The 19387-nt window shown below is 42.9% G+C and overlaps 2 protein-coding genes and 1 non-coding gene across 3 annotated transcripts in view; 1 reads left to right on the top strand and 2 right to left on the bottom strand.

The window, feature by feature from the left end:
* The window catches only part of Fbxl13 (F-box and leucine rich repeat protein 13), a 209224-nt gene that overhangs the window by 56453 nt on the left and 133384 nt on the right, over window positions 1–19387 (bottom strand). The window contains exon 13 of the mRNA XM_052720972.1: window positions 17050–17179. Coding sequence (XP_052576932.1) covers window positions 17050–17179 — 130 coding nt within the window. The remainder of the gene's footprint in view (window positions 1–17049; window positions 17180–19387) is intronic.
* Window positions 1763–1842, bottom strand: LOC128100223 (small nucleolar RNA SNORD86). The gene has a single exon (XR_008214735.1). It is a non-coding gene; the product is annotated as a small nucleolar RNA SNORD86 (small nucleolar RNA).
* Lrrc17 (leucine rich repeat containing 17) overlaps window positions 16996–19387 on the top strand; it is a 34703-nt gene continuing 32311 nt past the window's right edge. The window contains exon 1 of the mRNA XM_052720963.1: window positions 16996–17109. The gene's annotated coding sequence lies outside the window, so the exon portion shown is untranslated. The remainder of the gene's footprint in view (window positions 17110–19387) is intronic.

The raw sequence follows: 19387 nt of genomic DNA, 5'->3' as shown, positions 1-19387 counted from the left end.
ATTTATTCTTCATTAGCTTACATCTGGCCAGGGCCATTCTCTGGACAAAAGTATTTCAACAAATACATCTTTTTATCCAAGGACAAACTGCACATAGATTAACATTAGCTCATCTCATTTACAGATAAGAGAAAATAACCATTAAATCTTCAACTCCTTACCTTCATCCCAGTTTATTTGCACAAGACTTTTTAGAATCCCCTAATTGATCTTAGCCTTTAGTTGACCTTACCAGAGAACTCCCCTTTAGTCACTCCCCCTTTGGGGTTGTAATTGGAAGCTGAAAATTATTGCTTTATATGTAGATCCTTATCACCTCTCATTGGGACCCTGAAACGTCAAGCCTTGAATTGCTTTGCCAAAGAATTACAGCTTGTGTATATCCTGGTTCTCTGAGAGCACTGGAGAGAATGGATTTAGAAGAACAAAGATGAGGATGGAGATGGAAAGAACTAGGTAGACATGAGAGAACAGCAGAAGGGACTGAGAGAAGCTAAGAATGAGAACAGAAAAGAAGCTGTGTAGATAGAATTGATTTAGAAGAATAAAGTAAATGGACTAAAGAACTGAGTGTTCTTAGATTCATTTTATGTCTCTCAGATTAGAATTCTCAGGTAGTTGTTAGGATCTTCCATGGACCCTGGGAGAGAACAATAAAAGCAGGACCTTTATTGTTTTCAGTAATGTTAAGATGTTTTGATAATAGCTTTGAAGTGAAAAAAACCTTAGAAGACAATCTAAAGTTCACAAGGATACATAGCTGAGTGATAGATTCATTAAGGTTAGGGAGCAAAAACAGAGCAGCCCAATTATTACAGCTGTTGTACCTTCCTTTCTAGGATTGGTTATTGATCAAAGATGATGATTAATTCCTTGTGCCCATTTCTGCCCTCAACTTCCTGAAATAAAAAATTGTTGATGAGTGGGTATGCATTCCTAAAGATTTAAATGATTGTTATATATATATATATATATATATATATATATATATATATATATATATATATATATAAGTTTAGGATTGTGATTCTTTTAAGATTCCTTATAAGGTTACCTTTCAAGATAAATAATAAAGTGGTTGATTCCTTCTTTGTAACCAAAATATGCAGCCTACCAGTAAAAGAACTGCTTGATAAAAATACCCTGCTTGCTCACACTCTGTTAATCTATAACAAGTTACTTAGATGTTAATGCATGTAGATTCTTGGGATGACTTTGTTTAATCATGTAAGGGAAATGGGAAACATGTTTTTTTTAACCTGTATTCATTATAATCATTCACTTGAAAAATAGAATGTAACCACATTGTAATTTTTATATTGCTTGAAAGATTCGCCTGGAGTATATAAGCTGTAAGGGAAAAAAATAAAGTTAGTTAGAAGTAAAACATCAAGAATAAGAGTTAGAAGAAAAGCATCAAGAATGAGAGAAGGAAAATACCAGGAAAGATGTAGAGAAAAAAATAAGAATACAGAAGGATAAAGAAAAAGTCAGAAGGAAACCACCGAGAGAGAGTGTGTCTTTTCCCTCACTCCCTCAGATAAAAAGTCTTCGTACATTGACTCTGTGGGTCCCCATTGAGCCCTGTGCTGCTGGGCTTGTGCTCATGGCAGCAGCATTGAGGCAATGCTGCTTTGATAGAGATGTAGCCTCTGCTCAGCTGCCCAACCCGTGAAAGGGGAATAGAAAACAAGTCTGTGTTTTAGTGTGTTACCGTTGTCTTAAGGGTTCTGGAAAATTGGCCCCTTTGCTGGGCCCTGGGAATCACCCAGACACCAAGACTAGCCATTGTCCCCATAACAGAAGCCTGTATAGGATAAGGAGTTCAGCTCACACATGATACACACACACACACACACACACACACACACACACACACACACACACACACTCACACAGATACACACACATTTTTAAATAAAAACACATCTTTTAAAAAAATCAATTGGCCATAAACATATGGACTTGAGGATCCTCAGTTTTATTGGCTTACATCTGTCTATTTTTATGCTAATACCACACTCTTGGTAGCTTTATAGCATGGTTTCCTTTTCAACTGTTATAAATCTATAGTAATGGAGGCAACAGTGGTGGAGGGTGCTCAAAATAATGTCTACATGATAAAATACCTTAAAACAATTAGTTCTTTAGGACGGGAAGCACCTAATGTTCAGCTTTATCAGTGGGAAAATGAGGCCATCAAGGAGCAGATGGATGCCAGTGTGGGGGTCATTTCTATAACAGCACAGTGTGGAAAATTGTCACATCTACAATAAACTTCTTACAAGATCTTCAGAGACTTCTCACATGGGGACCTCTCATCAGAGCCTCACCTGATAGTAGAGGACTAACTAACAGTTACAGGAATGAAAGCCACATCTTCAAATGCCACTTCTTCAGGAAAAGCCCCTGACCCTTAGACTAGGCTAGATTCCTACAATACACCTAAAACACCATGTAATATCATAAACTAATTTATGATTAGCTATTGAACTAATTCTACTCAGCTTCTGGCAGGCCACCTATGGTATCAAGTAGATAGATAATCAAGTAATATTATTATATGAGCAGACATGCGAATATATGAATAACTGCAGAGAATGCTCTTTTAGATGCTCCTAAGCAGCAAATTTTGGCAATGTCAAAAACCCATGTGTTATGGGATATTTGTACACTGTATGAAGATGTATTTGCTGTGATTGGTATAACAAAAAGCTGAATGGCCAATAGCTAGGCAGGAGGCATAGTGAAATTTCCGGGGAAAGAAATGAAGAGGAGATGAATGTGGGCGCACAGGAGATGCCAGTGGGCCTAAAAGAAGTCAGACATACAGATCAGAGGTAACCAAGTCACATGACAGAACGTAGATTAAAATAAATGGGTTAATTTAAGTTATAAGAACTAGTGGGACAAGATAAGGTCGAGCTTTCTCAATTAATAATAATATCTTGTCATTATTTGGGAGCTGGCTGGCCAGACAGAAAAAGACTCATTACATCATGGAAACCTGGAATCCAGGGCTGAATACACAGAAGCCACGACTTTGGGCGTGAGTGTATTTGGATAATCTTTTTAAGGAAACTTTCTCATTGAGCTGGCGATTACTTTACTTTACAGCTGGTGATTTTGAACTTCTGATCCTTTAGCACCTCCATCCTGAGTGCTGGGATTACATGTCCAGTGGGATGCAATGCTAGGGACTGAACAAGAGCTTTGTGCACACTAGGCTAAGCACTCTATCAACTGAGCTACAGCCTCAGCTGAGAAATAGAATACCCCAAGGTCTGAACAATATATGTACCCTGGGTCAAGAATTTTTCTTGTAGGCTAGAGAGATGGCTCAGAGGTTAAGAGCACTGAGTGCTCTTCCAGAGGACCTGGTCGATTCCCAGAACCCACATGGCAGCTCACAACTGTCTGTAACTCCAAGATCTGACACTCTCACACAGACATACATGTAGGCAAAACATCAATGTACATAAAATAAAAATATATAAATTATCTTTTAAAATTTAAAAATCATTATACTCATTAAAAAAAGAACTCTTCTTGAACAAAATTATTCTAATGAAATAGAGTTGCATGCTGAGATTTCTGTACATACGAGGATATAGTTATATATGATAGATTCTGAGAAATGTGTTGTTAGGTCAGCTTGCCAATATGTGAACATCAGTATTTTTTACACAAAATAAGATGTACTTGTTGTTGTTGTTTTATTCTTTAGGGCCCCAACACCCAGTTCCCAAATAAAAACACAGATACTTATTCTTACTTATGAATGCCTGGACTTAGCTTGGCTTGTTTCTAGCCAGCTTTTCTAACAACTTAAATTATCCCATTCATTTTTAAATATGTTTTATCTCTAGGATTTTTACCTTTCTTTATTCTCAATACCATTCTTTCCTTCTTACTCCATGGCTGGCTGTGTGGCTGGCTGGCTGTGTGGCTGGCTGGCTGTGTGACTGTGTGGCTGGCTATATGGCTGTGTGACTATGTGGCTGGCTGGCAGGCTGTGTGGCTGGCTGTGTGGCTGTGTGGCTGTGTGGCTGTGTGGCTGTGTGGCTGGCCCCTGGTGTCTTCCTCTCCTCCTTTTCTCGATCCTCACTCTTCTTTCCTACACTTCTTTATTTATCCTCTCTGCCCACCAGCCCCACCTATACCTCTTCCTGCCTAGCTATTGGTCATTCAGCTCCTTATTAGACTAATCAGATGTTTTAGACAGGCAAAGTAGCACAGCTTTACAGAGTTAAACAAAGGCAACACATCTTTTCATCATTAAACAAATATTCCACAACATAAATGAATATAAAACATCTTAAACTAATATTCCACAACACTAAGATATCTACAGCTTTACCAGGCACTAAAACTATAGCTCAAAAGGTTGGCTACATAGTTTTCCTGTTGAGAATCTGGTCCACAGGGAGCAGGCTCAGTGCCTCCTGGGAGCATATTGGAGATATAGATCCACTTAGAACCTGGAACTGAACAAATTCCAGACTTTCCAGGTCATTTCCAAGTGTATTATTGTCAGAGAAATGAGTAGTACCAAGATGTGTTAGTCAGTTCTTCAAGAAATTACGATGGTGTCTATCTATCCAAGTCTATTTCTAAAGAGAAAGAGATTGATTTTTAAGGATTCAGATTATGCCTGGGTGGTGGCACGTGCCTTTAATCCCAGCACTCAGGAGGCAGAGGCAGGTGGATCTCTGTGAGTTCAATACCAGCCTGGTCTCTATGGTGACTTGTAGGAAAGCCAGGGCTGTGTATATAGTGATCCAGTTTTTTTTCTTTTTAAAAGAAAAGAAATCATGTCACATCATTCTAAGGGCTGGCTGTTCTGAAATCTATAAACCAAAGCCAGGAAGCTGAAATTCCAAGAAGAGTGGATATTGTATCAAAAATCAAGAAAGGCCTCCATGTTGTAGTCTTCAGGCAGAACTCTGTTTGCTGGGACACAGCCTGGTCTTCCTCTCGAGGCAGACTTCCGTATCTGAGGTTCACCCACATGGTGAAAGGTGGCACAAGCAAACGCCCAGCAACTGGATGCTGCCAGGGAGGGTCCTGTCTGCCTGTTTCCGTAAACACAGCAGGAAGTGGCGTGGGAGCGCTGCTCTCGGCTCCAGTGGCCAGAAGCTTAGAAGATAAAAAGGGAGGAAAAGCAATAAAGTAAGAGGGAGGCATTTTGTCTTGTTGCCATGGGTTCCTGAGGGAATTTTTCATGACTTTTCTTCCAGGAAAAAAAAGTCCAGGGGAGATGAATGATGAATGGATGGGTAAACACACAGAGGACAGAGAGGTGAAGAATGATTCTAGGCTTGGGGTCAGCAAAGCTGGGCTCTCGGGCCTTACCCCTTTCACACACAGCAGTGTCTGTAGCTTGGCTCACACAGTGCCCAACCACATACCATCAGACATAGTCTTGTTAGTCTTCTGGACACGTTACTCCTATAGAAAACAGAGGCCTCAAAACCAGAGGGGAGGGGGCCTTGAAACTCCCCACAGTGCATTCCTCACATGGCAAAAACAAAAAAAGGCGTGGTGTTTCGAAGACTGGGTTCCTTGTCCACTCCTCACAGCTGTCTCCAGCGCTGAGTAGTGTCTGACACAGACTGGACGAGCCAGAGGAGTCAGTGAATGAAAGTTCTTCAGTAGATTGTCAGCATCAGAGCCTGGTCCAAGGCCACCTCTCCGTGTGACCCTGCAGGCGACAACTGTTGTTTTTGACAGTTCTGAGTCCACTCCCTTCATCTCAGCCCCCAGCACTGCTAACTCAGGTTCTGGCTTCTACAGAGCAGCAGCTTCTAGGGGCAAATAAACAACCTTTTCCCTCTTGTCTTGGAAACACATTTGTGACAAGGTCTCCGGGAAGGGAAGAAGAGCAACAGAGCAGCCCCCCCCCCCCCACGCCCCCTGGCCGGGCAACCCCTGCAGCAGAGCCAGAAGCTTGGTGCTCTCCACCCAAGGACCAGTCTCTGGAGGAGCCTCTGAGGAGAACGTTTCAGCTTTGTCCTGGCACCAGGCACTTAGTTCTCCAAAAAGTTTATATTACAATATCCAAAAAGATGTTTGGCTATTTGATGGCTCAAATACTTCTGCCAGAATCTTTTAGGCAAAGCAATTATTAGTTACTTTCTCTTCACTGAAATAATGGGAGTATAAATCTGAAACTAGTATTTTCTCTCTAAAATAAGGAGAAAATAGAACATACTTTACCATCTCCAAATCCATGGCTTCCTCATAGCTGATAACTTCATCTTCTGTATAGGAATCTGGGATTTGGTCTCTGCTTAGCTGAGAGGTGGTGGTTCCCCTTTGCCTCCATGCCCTTGGCTGGTTAGGAAGTTGGGGAAACTGGCCCCACCAGTGCACTCCAAGCTCAAGTCCCAGTTGACACTATGGCTGTTGACAAGGAGGAGATTCTTTCCAGCTGCTAATGGAGCAGACCAGCTACATGGCAAGACCACTGCACATGTAAAGGGCCTTGTGTGGAGAAAGAGTGGCCATGTGAATGGAGGCCAAAGTGCAGAGCAGAGCATGGCTGGGTCGAGGTCTGGCGGACCACACTGTGATAACTTCTCACCAAGCTTCCATTTGCTGCTCCTTCTAAAGCTATGCCTCTGCATTAGTCTGCTCAGAGCACACAGATGTATGTGCAGGACCAGACCCTCTGTGACAGACATAGCAAGCTTAAAGCAGATGTGGTACAAGCCGTGCTCCTGTACCATTTCCAGCTGTTTCTCTCATTCTAGAAGCACTGTGGCCAATGACTAAGAAGTAATGTAATGACTTTGGTCAGACTCATATATCCTTCACAATCTCTCAGTGACCCCAGAGGAACGTTGCTCAGTTAGAATAAATTGGAGTAAAAAGCAGAGATTCCTCTCAAAACACCATGGAGCATTCTACTTCACTCATTCAGCTGAAGCCCACAGCTCTCACTCTGCCTTGTGTGGTACTCGCCCACACACATTTATTAACCCATCTGAGAAACACAGACAGGGTCTTAGCCATCAGTGTATTCTATCCTATACAATATAACACACTGTATATGTAGAATGTAGAATATGGTCCAACAAAAGCTTTTTAATGGACCAAGCAATTGCTGAATAAATTGTTTATACAATGTAAATTATAATGGGGAGTGTCAATATGGCCAGTTAAAAATTGCCATATTTATGAAAACATTTGGATAACCAAACAATTTTTAAATAGCTTTATTTTTCCAGTGAGAGTGAAGAACTAACACACAAGCAGAGGGAGCCTACAGATGCCAGGAAAGCAAGCACGCTCCGCCAGCTTCGCACTTGCTGTACAGTGACTCAGAGCTCTGATCAGCCAGAAACAGGCTGGCCGGTCTTGAACGTGTGTCCTTGTTGAGCAGTTTCTTGTTCTTTTCCTCATCCGGTGGCCACATCAAAATCACAGCTTCCCCTGGGCTATAATGGAGCACTCCTCCCTTAATGATTGAGAGAACATGGTGCTTCCTTTTTACAGCACAGTGATGCTCAGAGCTTCTTGGCTCAGCCACACTAATTCACTAGACAGTGGCTTCTAGCTAGAGCTTAAGCTTTGTGCTTTATTCTTATCCAAAGACCAAATCAGAGTTTCTGGGTAACTTGTGAACTCTGTGTGTGATAGAGTGGAGGAGAAACGTCAGCTAAGTGTGGTTTCCAAAATGAGTGAAACTTCTTCAAAAACAATTTTTTTTCAGGAATGGGAAGCGTGATGGACTCTCATCTGATTGAGAACTGTCGCCAGATGTTTCATTTTTACTACCTAAAGTCCTTTATACATTTCACCTGCAAGAACCTTATATTAAACAGTACACATTAAAAAGCATGCATTCTTATCTTTTTTCCTCTTCATTATGGCCAAGATAGTTACGTGAAACAACTAACTATATGAACACCATTTAAGTGCTACATGCCTGATTTAGAAGATAAATGAAAGGATTTCTATAACCCAGCATTTTTTTTTTCAGTACAATTGAGCTGAAGTTCTGGAAGGACTAGGTTAAATTACTTCTCCTAAGGGCTGAGCTATGACAAGCAATAACTCTACAGTTTTTCTGACTTATGGTTCTCCTAGAAGCCAGTCCTCCCTGTCAAATGACACTTAAAACCATATGATTTTTTTTTCAAATCCTAAAGGCAAATTGAAAAAATTACAACCTAAGTATCACTTCAAATTTTATAAATGGTAGATTGACGTCTAAGGGTCCGGTCTTTAGTTCCTGTAACCGTGCCTTTGCTCAGCCATCATAGACAGGGAGACCTGCCTCCCACCTGGCACTCTCCTGTGCACAGAAGGAGAGTTTTGCCCTTTAGAACCCTAATCTACACATATTTTCCATTTTGAAATTTTGACAGAACTGAGAACATGTCTGTAAGAGTTCTGAAATGAACTGGGAACTAAATGCTTTAAAAATCATTTTACTCACCTATTAGTCATTTATGAGGGTACTTGAGAAAGACTCAGAGGAAGTTAACCATATGGATAGCTGCAGAAACAGCATTCTAAGCAGGGAGAACAGCCAGTGCAAACCCCCAAGGGCTGGAGCTCCTTTTTAAAGAACAGTGAGGAGGCCTGTTCTTGGGGCAGAATTGGCAAGATGGAGAGTCAGGAAGATGATGTCAGAGAGGCAATTGGAGGACAAAGCGATTACACAGGCCTTCATTCTTCCAAGGCTTTGTTTTACTGAGCCAGTAAGAAGCAGAGGAAGGATACTGGCTTGGTTTTTTAAAAGGTGACTCTAGACACTATGTTGAGAACAGCCGTGTAGAAGGCAGGGGTGAAAACACGGAGACCAGCTGGGAAGAAACAACACTAACACCCAGGAGGAAATGGGACAGGCCCTTGCAAACACGGTGGAGGCAGCCAGAGGCTGGGTAGACTGTGTGGTTAGTAGACTAGACTTCACACATCACAGGGAGCGGGCTCAAGGGCATCATCCCAGTTTGGTAGGTTTACCGTAACAAAACAGTACAAACAGCTAAGTTACAAACAGAATGCACCCTTCCCCAGTTCTAGAGGTTGAAGTTTGAACCAAGTGTCCACAGGCCTGAGACCTTCTGAGGCTGTGAAGGCAGGATCCACTCCAGTTCTTTCTCTTTGGCCCTCTGGTAGCTCCCATCTTACTAGTGTTCTTCCTGTCTCTGTGTCCATACCCAATTTTTCATTTCTTATAAGGACACCAGTCATACTAGACCAGGGCCCACCCCAATGACTTCACCCTAATTATATTTGTAATGATACTATTCCTAGATAAGGGATGTCTAGGGTGCTTGTGGTTGGGACTTCAATATATGAATTTGCTGGTCACCTAATTCAATCCATAACAAATGACACCAACATTCTCAACCTAAATAGAGAGAACTGTCACTGACTGAGATAAGGGACAGTGAGGTTACTTTTAGAGCAGGAATATTTTCCTTAAGAGATAAGAATCCAAGCCAGGAGTGTTAGCTCATGCCTATAATCCTAACACTTGAGAGGCTGAGGCATAAGGATTACCCTGAGTTCAAGGACAGCCTGAGCTACAGAGTAAGACTCTGTCTCAAAAGCAAAACAAACTAAGTAAATAAAAAGCTTATGAGTACAAAATTTGGGAGAAAATCGGCTCTGAGACTTATTCATATATAAAATATACATATAGCTTTATAGATACAAAGACATAAATACTCCTACATACATGGTTACAAGCATGTATGTGTAGAGTGTGTATGTGAAATATCCATATGTACATATACTTGTGTAATATCAAGTTATGAGATGAAGTCACCGAGGCTCTAGGCCTGAGAAGGAAGGGGGAACCAGAACTGGACCCGGACTGTCGTGACTGGTGTCAGAGAGAAAAGTGACTTAAACTGGGGGGTGGTGGCGCACCTTTATCCCAGCACTTGGGAGGCTGAGGCAGGAGGATCTCTGTGAGTTCGAGGACAGCCTGGTCTACAGCGAGATCCAGGACAGCCAGGGCTACACAGAGACACCCTGTCTCCAAACAAAAAGCGAACAACAAAAGAAAGTGGCTTAGACAGGAAGTGTGGTCAGAAACGGGCTCAGCAGCATACCTCGTTTCTGAGTATTAGAGTGAGCATGCGCGGGGCCGTCTGTAAGGACGCACAAGTACGCGGAGGCTTAAGGAACCAGATAAGGTTGGGAGGTTGCTTGGAGAGAGGGTGGCAGTGGAGTAAAGGGTGTGAGTCCCATTAGAGGGCCATGTTCAGCCAGATGAGGGAAGCTGCCAGGGACTGAGGAATGAGACCAAATCAGCTCTTGCTATCTGAGTTCCAAAATAAGCAAAATAAAGGAAAATCAAGCTAATATGAAAAAAAAAATAGAAATTCTTGCTTATGTTTCTTCCCCTGGGTGTTTTTTCTTCGCTGCACAAAGCTAGAGAACAAACATTGGAAACTCGTCCTTTTAATGAGAGTAGTCACAAATAGTCACAAAATTATTGACTTCTGACAGTTTGATATGAGTCCCTGAAAAGACAAGGATTGCATGAAACCTTCTTACCATGGGTGGAAATAAAAGACTGAAATATTTCCTGTCAAATTCTAAAGACAAAGGATTACTTAACAAAGAAATCCACTCTCCTCCACCTCTCATAAGACACTTAATGATAGCGTTACTATGGAAATAAGCACTGAGAGGAACTGAGGACCCATAACCTCAGCCTCACTGCAGAAACCACATCTCTGGCTTTTCTAGGGGAAAAAAAAGTCACTGAGATTGGCCCAAACAATTCAGAACAATAACAATATCAAATATCAAAACATTAACAATATCACCTAAAGCTAAGCATGCCAGCCTTTGATCCCTCCTTATACACTCATCAGAATGTGTTGTAATATGCATACGTGCACATGCACACACACATGCACACACACATTCAAATCACATGTGTGCACATACACACGCAAATATGCATACACATGTACACTCACACACATGCATGCACACACGAACACACAGGCACACACACAGCCATTAGAGCAGTCCTCTATTTTATCCAGTCCAAGTCTTCACACTGGCAAAGCAGGAAGCTGACTCAATTGAGCTTCTGGAGCGTTAGGGACCACTTTGTGGACTGTCACGTCAGTGGCTCCTCTTCTTGGTATCAGAGACCAAATGCCTAGCAAGAAGCAACCTGGCAGAGGGAAGGTTACCGTCATCCTGGGGGAAGGTGGGGTGGCGGGTCACTCAGTGGCACCAGAGTATGTGGCAATGCTTGCTCACATTTCGGTGGACGCAAATACGGGACATTGGCAGCTGGGCGGTACAAACCCCAAGGCCACCCCACCTCACCCTCAGAGACCCACTTCCTCCTATCTCCCAATGATCCCACAGCCTTCCAAAAACAGTGGCCTCCAGCTGGGAACTCAAACACACGAGCCCGTGGGAGACATTTTATATCCAAACAGTAGCAGTCACAGATACGTTCAAAGCAAATTTAGGTAGGTGATAGAAGATGAGCCTTTCTCTTCAGCCTGGAAATAGAGAGATCTTATTCTTTTACCAAAAGAAAACCCTGCATTCAGGCTCAAAACAAAATGAATTTGGTCACTGCTTTGGTAACAGCAGTGTTATTGAACAATGCCTTTCATGCCTATGATGGCACTGTATAGCATCTGTGAATGATAATTCCTGGACAGAAGCTGGGTCCCCAAAGGTTGATTGACCAGAATTTCAGTGAAATTGACAGGTTGGAATGGTGCAGAACTCAATGACAATCTCTCCTGGGCTGTTCTTAGCCTCCTAAAGAGCCATCCCTTGCCCGCCTCTATCAGACCTAACATCCCCATAAAGAGATAAAAACGTTACAAATATATTAACCTAACAAATTCTATTTCTCTACCACCAACAGGCCAAGACTGCCCTGGGATAGCACCCGAAGCCCAGAGCTGAGTGCTTTCCACTGCGCTGTAGCTTCGGACTCAGGTTCCCATTGGAGAAGCACTGGATTGTGCCTGTTTCTTCTCTTGTTACTATATAAACAGCACAACACTGCTTCTACATTGGAACATTGAATCAGGATAGCCTAAATCTGTATTTCTGGGCCATCATCACTAATATTTGGCTTCAGAATAAATGATCTCTTTGTCCCTTTGGGTGAGAACTATGTTTTTGGGGTGGACACATTTAACCTTAAAATGATAAAGAAAACACAAATTAAAAAAGCAAAGTGCCTTGTTTAATGCCAAGCTGACAAAACACTGGGCATATTTATGACACTAATAAGCACATGTTGATGTTGAGTGCAAGCTGGCAACCTTTGCAGAGTAGAATGGTCTTAAAAATAACTACATCCTTTCATTAACTGTCACATTCCCAGAAGCTTATGACATATGCAAAAATATGGCCATAAGGAACTTCACCACAGGCTTTATGTTTATAAATTTTGACAAGCTAGTAATGAATGGTTAAGTAAATAAATAAAAATTAGAAGAGAACACTAGTTCAACTGAGGTCACCACTAAATATTTAATGAAGAAAGCTGTGTACTTTATGGGATATTGAATGAAAGGTATGCACTCTGTACCACACATTTTAATAAAGGAATGTAGACATGTGTAGAGTGAATACCAGAAAGCTATACCATGAGATGTTGGTGAAATTTGCTGTTTGAGTGGTGAAGTTTCAAGTGGTTTGAAAACATTTCTTCTTTTTCTTTATATATTGTCACATTTTTATATATCTAATAAGAAAAGTCTTCCATGAGTGAGCTGGCTCATCAGGTAAAGGTGCATGGCACACAACCCTGGCCACTCGGGTTCCAATGCTGGAACCCACATGGTAGAAACAGAGAACTGCCTTCACCAAACTATCCTCTGACCTCCACACACACACTGTGTGTGGCATGTGTGCACCCACCCCCACACCTCACAACACACACACACACACACACAGTAGAATGTGTGTACCCACACCCACATCTCACAACACACACACACACACACACACACAGACACTGGCATGTGTGCACTCCCCCACATTTCACAACACACACACACACACACACACACACACACACACACACACACACACAATTTTAACAATAATTAGAAGTCAAAAATTTTTATAACTTAGAGATGATAATTTAAATGACAAGGTAAGGCTAGAGATTTGCCCTAGTTTATAAAAAAGAGCAGAGGGCTTCCCCTGATTTGGTGCTGGCCATGAGGAGAGACTTTTAGAGAGGAAGCCCAGTTAAGGCAGAAGGCAGGTGCCATTAAAGAGCAGTCACGTCACCTCAGCACTTGGACTGCTTACCCAGTCACAGAGAATGAAAACTGTCCCTAAAACATATGGAACTGATTTCCACACTGCACTACAGCTCTCCACTATGGATTTATTTTTTCTAACACACATGGCTAAAATTCCTTCATACCTTTTTGGGGGCAGTGGTGACCACATTTAAGCTTCATCCTTGGCATACTTACATCAATCCTAAGTTCCTGAAAGAAAAGCATGCTCTCTACCCTTCGCCATGCTTGCCATGCAGCAGACACTTGGCAACCACCAGAGAAAAATCACTCAGTGTCTTTTTTGTCTTATTAGGATCTTTCCTCTTGGTATATGTTCACATATAACTTTTTAGGGCAAAATTCCAAACATAGGAAACATATTCTAGTTTCCAGAACTGTCCTGGTTGGTGTTTTTATTAACTTGGCACAAGCTAGGGTTATCTGAGAAAAGAGAACCACAGTTGAGAAAATGCCTCCATAAGGCTGGGCTGTAGGAAGTCTGTGGGGTATTTTCTTCATTAGTAGTTGACAGGGGAGGGCTCAGCACATTGTGGGTGGGGCCACCCCTGGGCTGGTCCTGGGTTCTCCAAGAAAGCAGGCTGAGCAAGCCAATGGGGAACAAGCCAGGAAGCAGCTCCCCTCCATGGCCTCTGCATCAGCTCCTGCCTCCAGGTTCCTGCCCTGCTTCCCTCAGCGATGGGCTGTGCTGTGTGTCTGTTAACTAAGGTAAACCCTTTCCTCCCCAACTTGTTTTTGGTCACAGTGTTTTATCATAGCACTAGAAACCCTAAGCCAGAGACAGAACCTCCTTCAATGGGGAAATTGTTAACATGGTGGGTGACCAGATTCCTTATTTGAATTCAGAGGAGACAGACCTACCCCTGGGGTGGAAGCGGCTGCCCAGAAGCACAGATATGAAGCTTGCAGGGTTCTTTGCAAGGTTACACAGTGACTCCCTGAGACCTGCACCTAGTGAATCGCCCCTTTCTCACTCCCAGTGGTCTCAGATGCCTCTAGTGCTGACACCAAGAACTAAATCTCTTTTGGATTCTCAAAGAAATAGAAATGGAGAAAGGACAAAAAGAAGAGACAAACACTTGTGGTTTGAATTCACAAAATAAAGAAAATTAGGAAGACAGTTTCAGTCTCGTGTGTAGGAGTGTGTGCTTTGTGTTCATGTGTGCACGCTTCTGTGTGTTTGTGCATGTGCACATGTGTGTGCATGTGGAGGCAAGAGGTCAACCTTGAGAATCATTCCTCAGCAGCCATTTGTTTCTTCTCTTTCCTTTTCTTTTGGAGACTGACTGGCCTGGCGCTCACCTTGTAGTCGGTTAGGGTTACTTGGTGGCTAGGCTAGAAGGCAGGCTGCCCAGCAGGCCTATGGACTCCCTCTCCTGCCCCCCAGTGGGATCACAGGTAAAGCACACTAAGCTTCTGAAGAGGTGTGGTTCTGGGGAATGAGCTCAGGTCAGCACACGGGCAAGGCCTTCTGTTGAGCTTTCTCCCCAGCCCGAGTTTTATTCTTACATGTCCAGACCAAATTTAAATAGCAGCTGAAGCCGACAGGCACTGAATTCCAGGAGTCACTGTGCGTGCAAATGCACACACTCAGGGACTTATCAACAGAGGACGAGAACCTGCCCCATCCCGAAGGGAGGAGGCTGACTCAGCTCCAGCTTGCCGCTGCCATGCTGGGGTGCACCCCCACTTGGATAGCTCTAGCTTTTGATTGTGCATGCTTATTTTTTAATCCAGGTGATTATGTGTGTGAAAAACCCTACAATTTTAAACATTGGCTCCATTTTCAGTGACAGGTCAGGTATGTTCAGCGGTGGAACATAGATTTAAACTTACTCTGACTCTTCTGTATCTGAAGATAACTGCCTTTGAGAGTGAGTGTGTGTGTGTGTGTGTGTGTGTGTGTGCATGAGTATGTGCACAAGTGTGTGTGTATGAGTATGTGAGTGTGCATGACTGTGTATCTATGAGTGTGTGTGCATGAGTGTGTGTACAACTGTGTGTGCAGGAGTGTGTGAGTGTGCATGACTGTGTATCCATGAGTGTGTGTGCACATAAGTATGTGCACAAGTGCGTGTGTACATGAGTGTGTGAGTGTACATGACTGTGTATCCATGATTGTGTGTGCGCATGTGTGTGTGTGTGTGTGTGTGTGTGTGTGTGTGTGTGTGTGTTATTGTGTGTTGTGGCTACATGGAAACTACCAAGAACAAGGGGGTCAGGCCCACTGGTGGGGTTGAGACCCAGAATGAGTGGCTACAAAAGGACTCAAGGATTTACAATTAGGGAGTTTGGCCATGGAATTTGCCGAGCACATGAAGTTATCTCTGTATTTGGAAATACTTTTCTCTGTGATAGGAGTGTCTGTGTTTCCTAATTGGCACTCATCTAAGCTAGGGTTCTACCTCCCTCGGAACCTGGGAGATGAGACACCATCTTCTTTAATGTGATTATGTCAAAGGGACAGCTCCCAGATTCTGGACAAAGACATTCCTAGGCTGTAAAACTATCACAAAGATTTTTTAAAAGCTTTTCATCTCAAAGGAGGAAGAATGTACAATCCCTGCAGTTCCCTGTTTTCTGAATAAGTAAGTGCTCTAGAAAAAGAGACATCAGAGGGCCAGGGAAGAGAAGCCGTCTGAGGTTTAGGCAAACTGAGGTAGATAAAGGTGCTTCCATCTTAGGGCCTTGTCAGGGGTGATGCACATCGCAGGCCAGTTTCAAGAAGTATCCATTCTCCACATTTCCAACCTTAGCGAGTCCTTGTGCCTTCCTTCTCCCACCTAGAACACTCAGAAAGCACGTCAGGCAGCGTGTGTGTGCCTGTGTGAGAATTCTATCCATTTGCTGTCCCCACGGTCTCACCTCCAGGGCTCACCACTTGATCTACACCATAGACTTCTATCAGATGTGCGATACTGGCCAATTTATTTGACCACCTGGAACCTTGGTAAGTGAGCAAAAAACCCACACAAGCAATCCACTGCATGAGGGCTAAGTCTGATCTAATACAAAGCAAGTCAATAAATGGTGTCTAGAGCTAGTTATGGTTAGACATGCATTTTAGCTAGTTCTCACCCATGTTGTATTATAATTAATACATTAATTATATTATGCATTAATTATATAATGCATTAATATCTAAACATACACAGAGACATGTTAGGAAATTAGTTATAAGAAGTACACCTGGAATCTATGGAAGCTATGGAGAGCAGAAGAAACTATGGATGAGGGGTAAATGCTTCTGCAGGCTATGTGCCCATTCCTCCACAGCTTTACCTGGCTTCCTGCCCAACTTTCCTAATCCCAGTTCCTTCATCTTAAAGCATTTTCCCATGCAGACCTTGAATCTTCATGGTATTTAGCACATGAGTGTAACCCAGTTTTAAACATGTACAGTCCTGTCACGGGGTCCTGACTGACTCGTCAGGAGTCCTATGCTCCCACCGCATTTGTTTGTAACTTAGCAGCTCTACAAAGTTCTGGAGATTTGGACTCTGCCCTCTAACTATGCTCAGAAGTGGTCTGTTTCATCATCCAATGAGCTCTGCCTGTTTGTTGATGTGACGCGCCTGTGGACAGAAGCCAGGCGCCTATAGTAGCAATCCTGGAGAAAATTTAAGCAGCTGTGGCCATGTAATTTAAAACCTCAGCAGAGTGTGCTGTGCTCTATGCACAGGGTTAGTGCAACATGAGGGCTGGATGCAGCTGGCTCTCGGGAGGACGTCCTCGCCCGCTGCAAGACAGAGAAGACAGAGACTGAGAGGCAAACCTGGGTGCAGCCGGAAAGGTCCAGATAGATGAGCTTGTGGCATCCGTTCCCCAAGTTCAGGTACTGTAAGCCTTTGTCCGTGAACTTTCGGCAGTAAGCCAGACTGAGATTCTGTAGATTGTGGAAGTACCTGGAGCGATGGGGCAGAGAGGGAGAAGAAAAGCCAAACGCTTCAGCTTTTCTTATATCTTTCCCGAGCCACTGTGACAAAGAGAACTAAAGCCATGCTCAGCCTGCCCTCTCCTCACAAACGGTCAGCTCTTTAACAGCTGCTGTCCCTCTTCCTGTTAAGTGAAGGAGATTTTAGTACTAGACCAGATACTGCATGATTGCATTTTAAAGGAAAAGAAAGAATAGCTGGCTAGGTTTTAAGAAACTTGATGGGATAAGACTTTGTCTGGGGGTAGGAGGAGCCTTGCATGCATATTATTTGGAAGTTAGTTTGTTGCTGAAACCCAAGTTAGAGTTTACTTTCTTGTTTTTAGCTCTTACTTTTGCCAAACTAATATTCGAAATGTTGAGGAAAAAAACCTTTTATAACATCTAATGGTTATTAACTGTTCCATCATGGTGAAGATTTGGGACAGAGAGAAGACAAACATAATGTGGCAGGCTCTTAAAATGGGTCTGATAAGAAAACGATTTAAAAACCAGAGTTTTCAACATGCACAATTTTGTGGGTAATGGTTTCCTTATGATAACTAAAAATAATTAAGAAAAGACTGATACACATTCAGGACTTAAGCATGGGTTAAAAATAGTGAGTAATTAAGTGGGCAACACTTGAGAAGAATGAAAATTACACAGGAGCTGTCAATCTCACTGGAGTTGAAACAGAGGAAATATGCCATTGCCACAAGGACCAAAAGGAGAGCTTCCAGAAGAGTTAGGATGAGTCTGTTCTGCCATGGAAGGACCAGCACTGTGAGGACCCTCTGTGGACAAGGCCCTAAGCCCTCCAAAGCATGGCATTCTTTAACAATGTGAGGACTCTTGTTGCCTGCTCTCAGTTTGGAATCTGCAACAGCTTAGCAGCAAATGAGGATGCTAGAAGAAGTGGGGAGAAAATGCCTCCCTGCCTCTTATAAAGCTTGCAAATTGTTTATTTTCACAAAATGGGAAGTAAAATATGCAAACATTGTCTATAAATTAGATTTAGCTCTAAACTTGAAACCCAAGTCTATATGGTTTAATGGTTCTGTTCCATGGTGAATTACTGATTGAGAACACACGTTCCCCTCTGGGAATGGCTGTGTGCATGGGATTCCACAGAAGAGCCAAGGAAGTCTTTGGACCACAGTGTCAGTGGGCTGGACCTGGAAAGAGAAAACTCTCTAACATCCAAAGACACGCCCCCTCGTCAGCCCCACAGTGGGTTGAGAAATGCTTTCTCCTTCTCTCCTTGAGCAGAGCTTGAGATTTCAGTGCTAACAGCTCTCTAGTGTGGAGACAGGAGCCATGAGATACAGTACAACACCATGGAAAATAGACAAGAATTTGGATCAGACCAAACTGAGTTAGAATTGTAGCCTTGATGCTTACTACAGCTCCCTATTCTGTGGCAGACTGTTTTCCCAGCTGCTAAGTGAAGAGGATAGCGCCTTTTGTTTCGGAGTCCTCCTTTGGAGCCCCTTAGCAAACCATGGGGCTTACAGCTTTCCTGACCCTCAGGTTTCTACTCTGTCATGTGGATTTGATCCCATCTGCTCTTGCCTTTGAGAAGTATGAGAAAATTAAATGAGTGCTCAGATCTAATAGTATTATCAAGAGGGTTATTTCTGATCATTGAAAACATCAGGAGCACGGTAGACTTTAAGAATTTATGCCTTGTTGTTATTGCTACTGCTATCTACAATACACTGCTCTTTTAGTTTACTGTATGTGTGTACTCAGGCATGTCTGTGTGTGTGTTTGTGTGTATGCATGCATGTCTGTGTGTGTCTGTCAGTGTTTGTGTACATGTGTGCCTGTGTGTGTATGTCAGTATTTCTGTGTGTGTGTGCATGAATGTCTATGTGTGTGTGTACTCACACATGTGCCTGCACCCACACGTACCAAAGGACAACCTTAACTGTTATTCCTAAGATGATGCCCACCTTGTGTTTTGAGACAGGGTCTCTTATTGCCAAACATGCTAGCCAACTGGGCAGCATGCCCAGGGAATCTCTCTCTCTCTCTCTCTCTCTCTCTCTCTCTCTCTCTCTCTCTCTCTCTGGGATTACACACTCAATGACCACACTGACTTTTTTCTTTTGTACACAGCTTCTAGTGGATCAAACTCAGGCTCAGACTTGCAAAGCAAGCGCTTTATCAACCAAGCTAGGACCCTAGGCCAACA

The sequence above is a fragment of the Peromyscus californicus genome, unplaced genomic scaffold, assembly GCF_007827085.1.
Source record: "Peromyscus californicus insignis strain IS unplaced genomic scaffold, ASM782708v3 Scaffold_6__1_contigs__length_162567912, whole genome shotgun sequence".
Classification (NCBI taxonomy): domain Eukaryota; kingdom Metazoa; phylum Chordata; class Mammalia; order Rodentia; family Cricetidae; genus Peromyscus; species Peromyscus californicus.
Note: the sequence above shows the minus strand (reverse complement) of the source record. Positions and strands in the feature narration are given on the sequence as shown.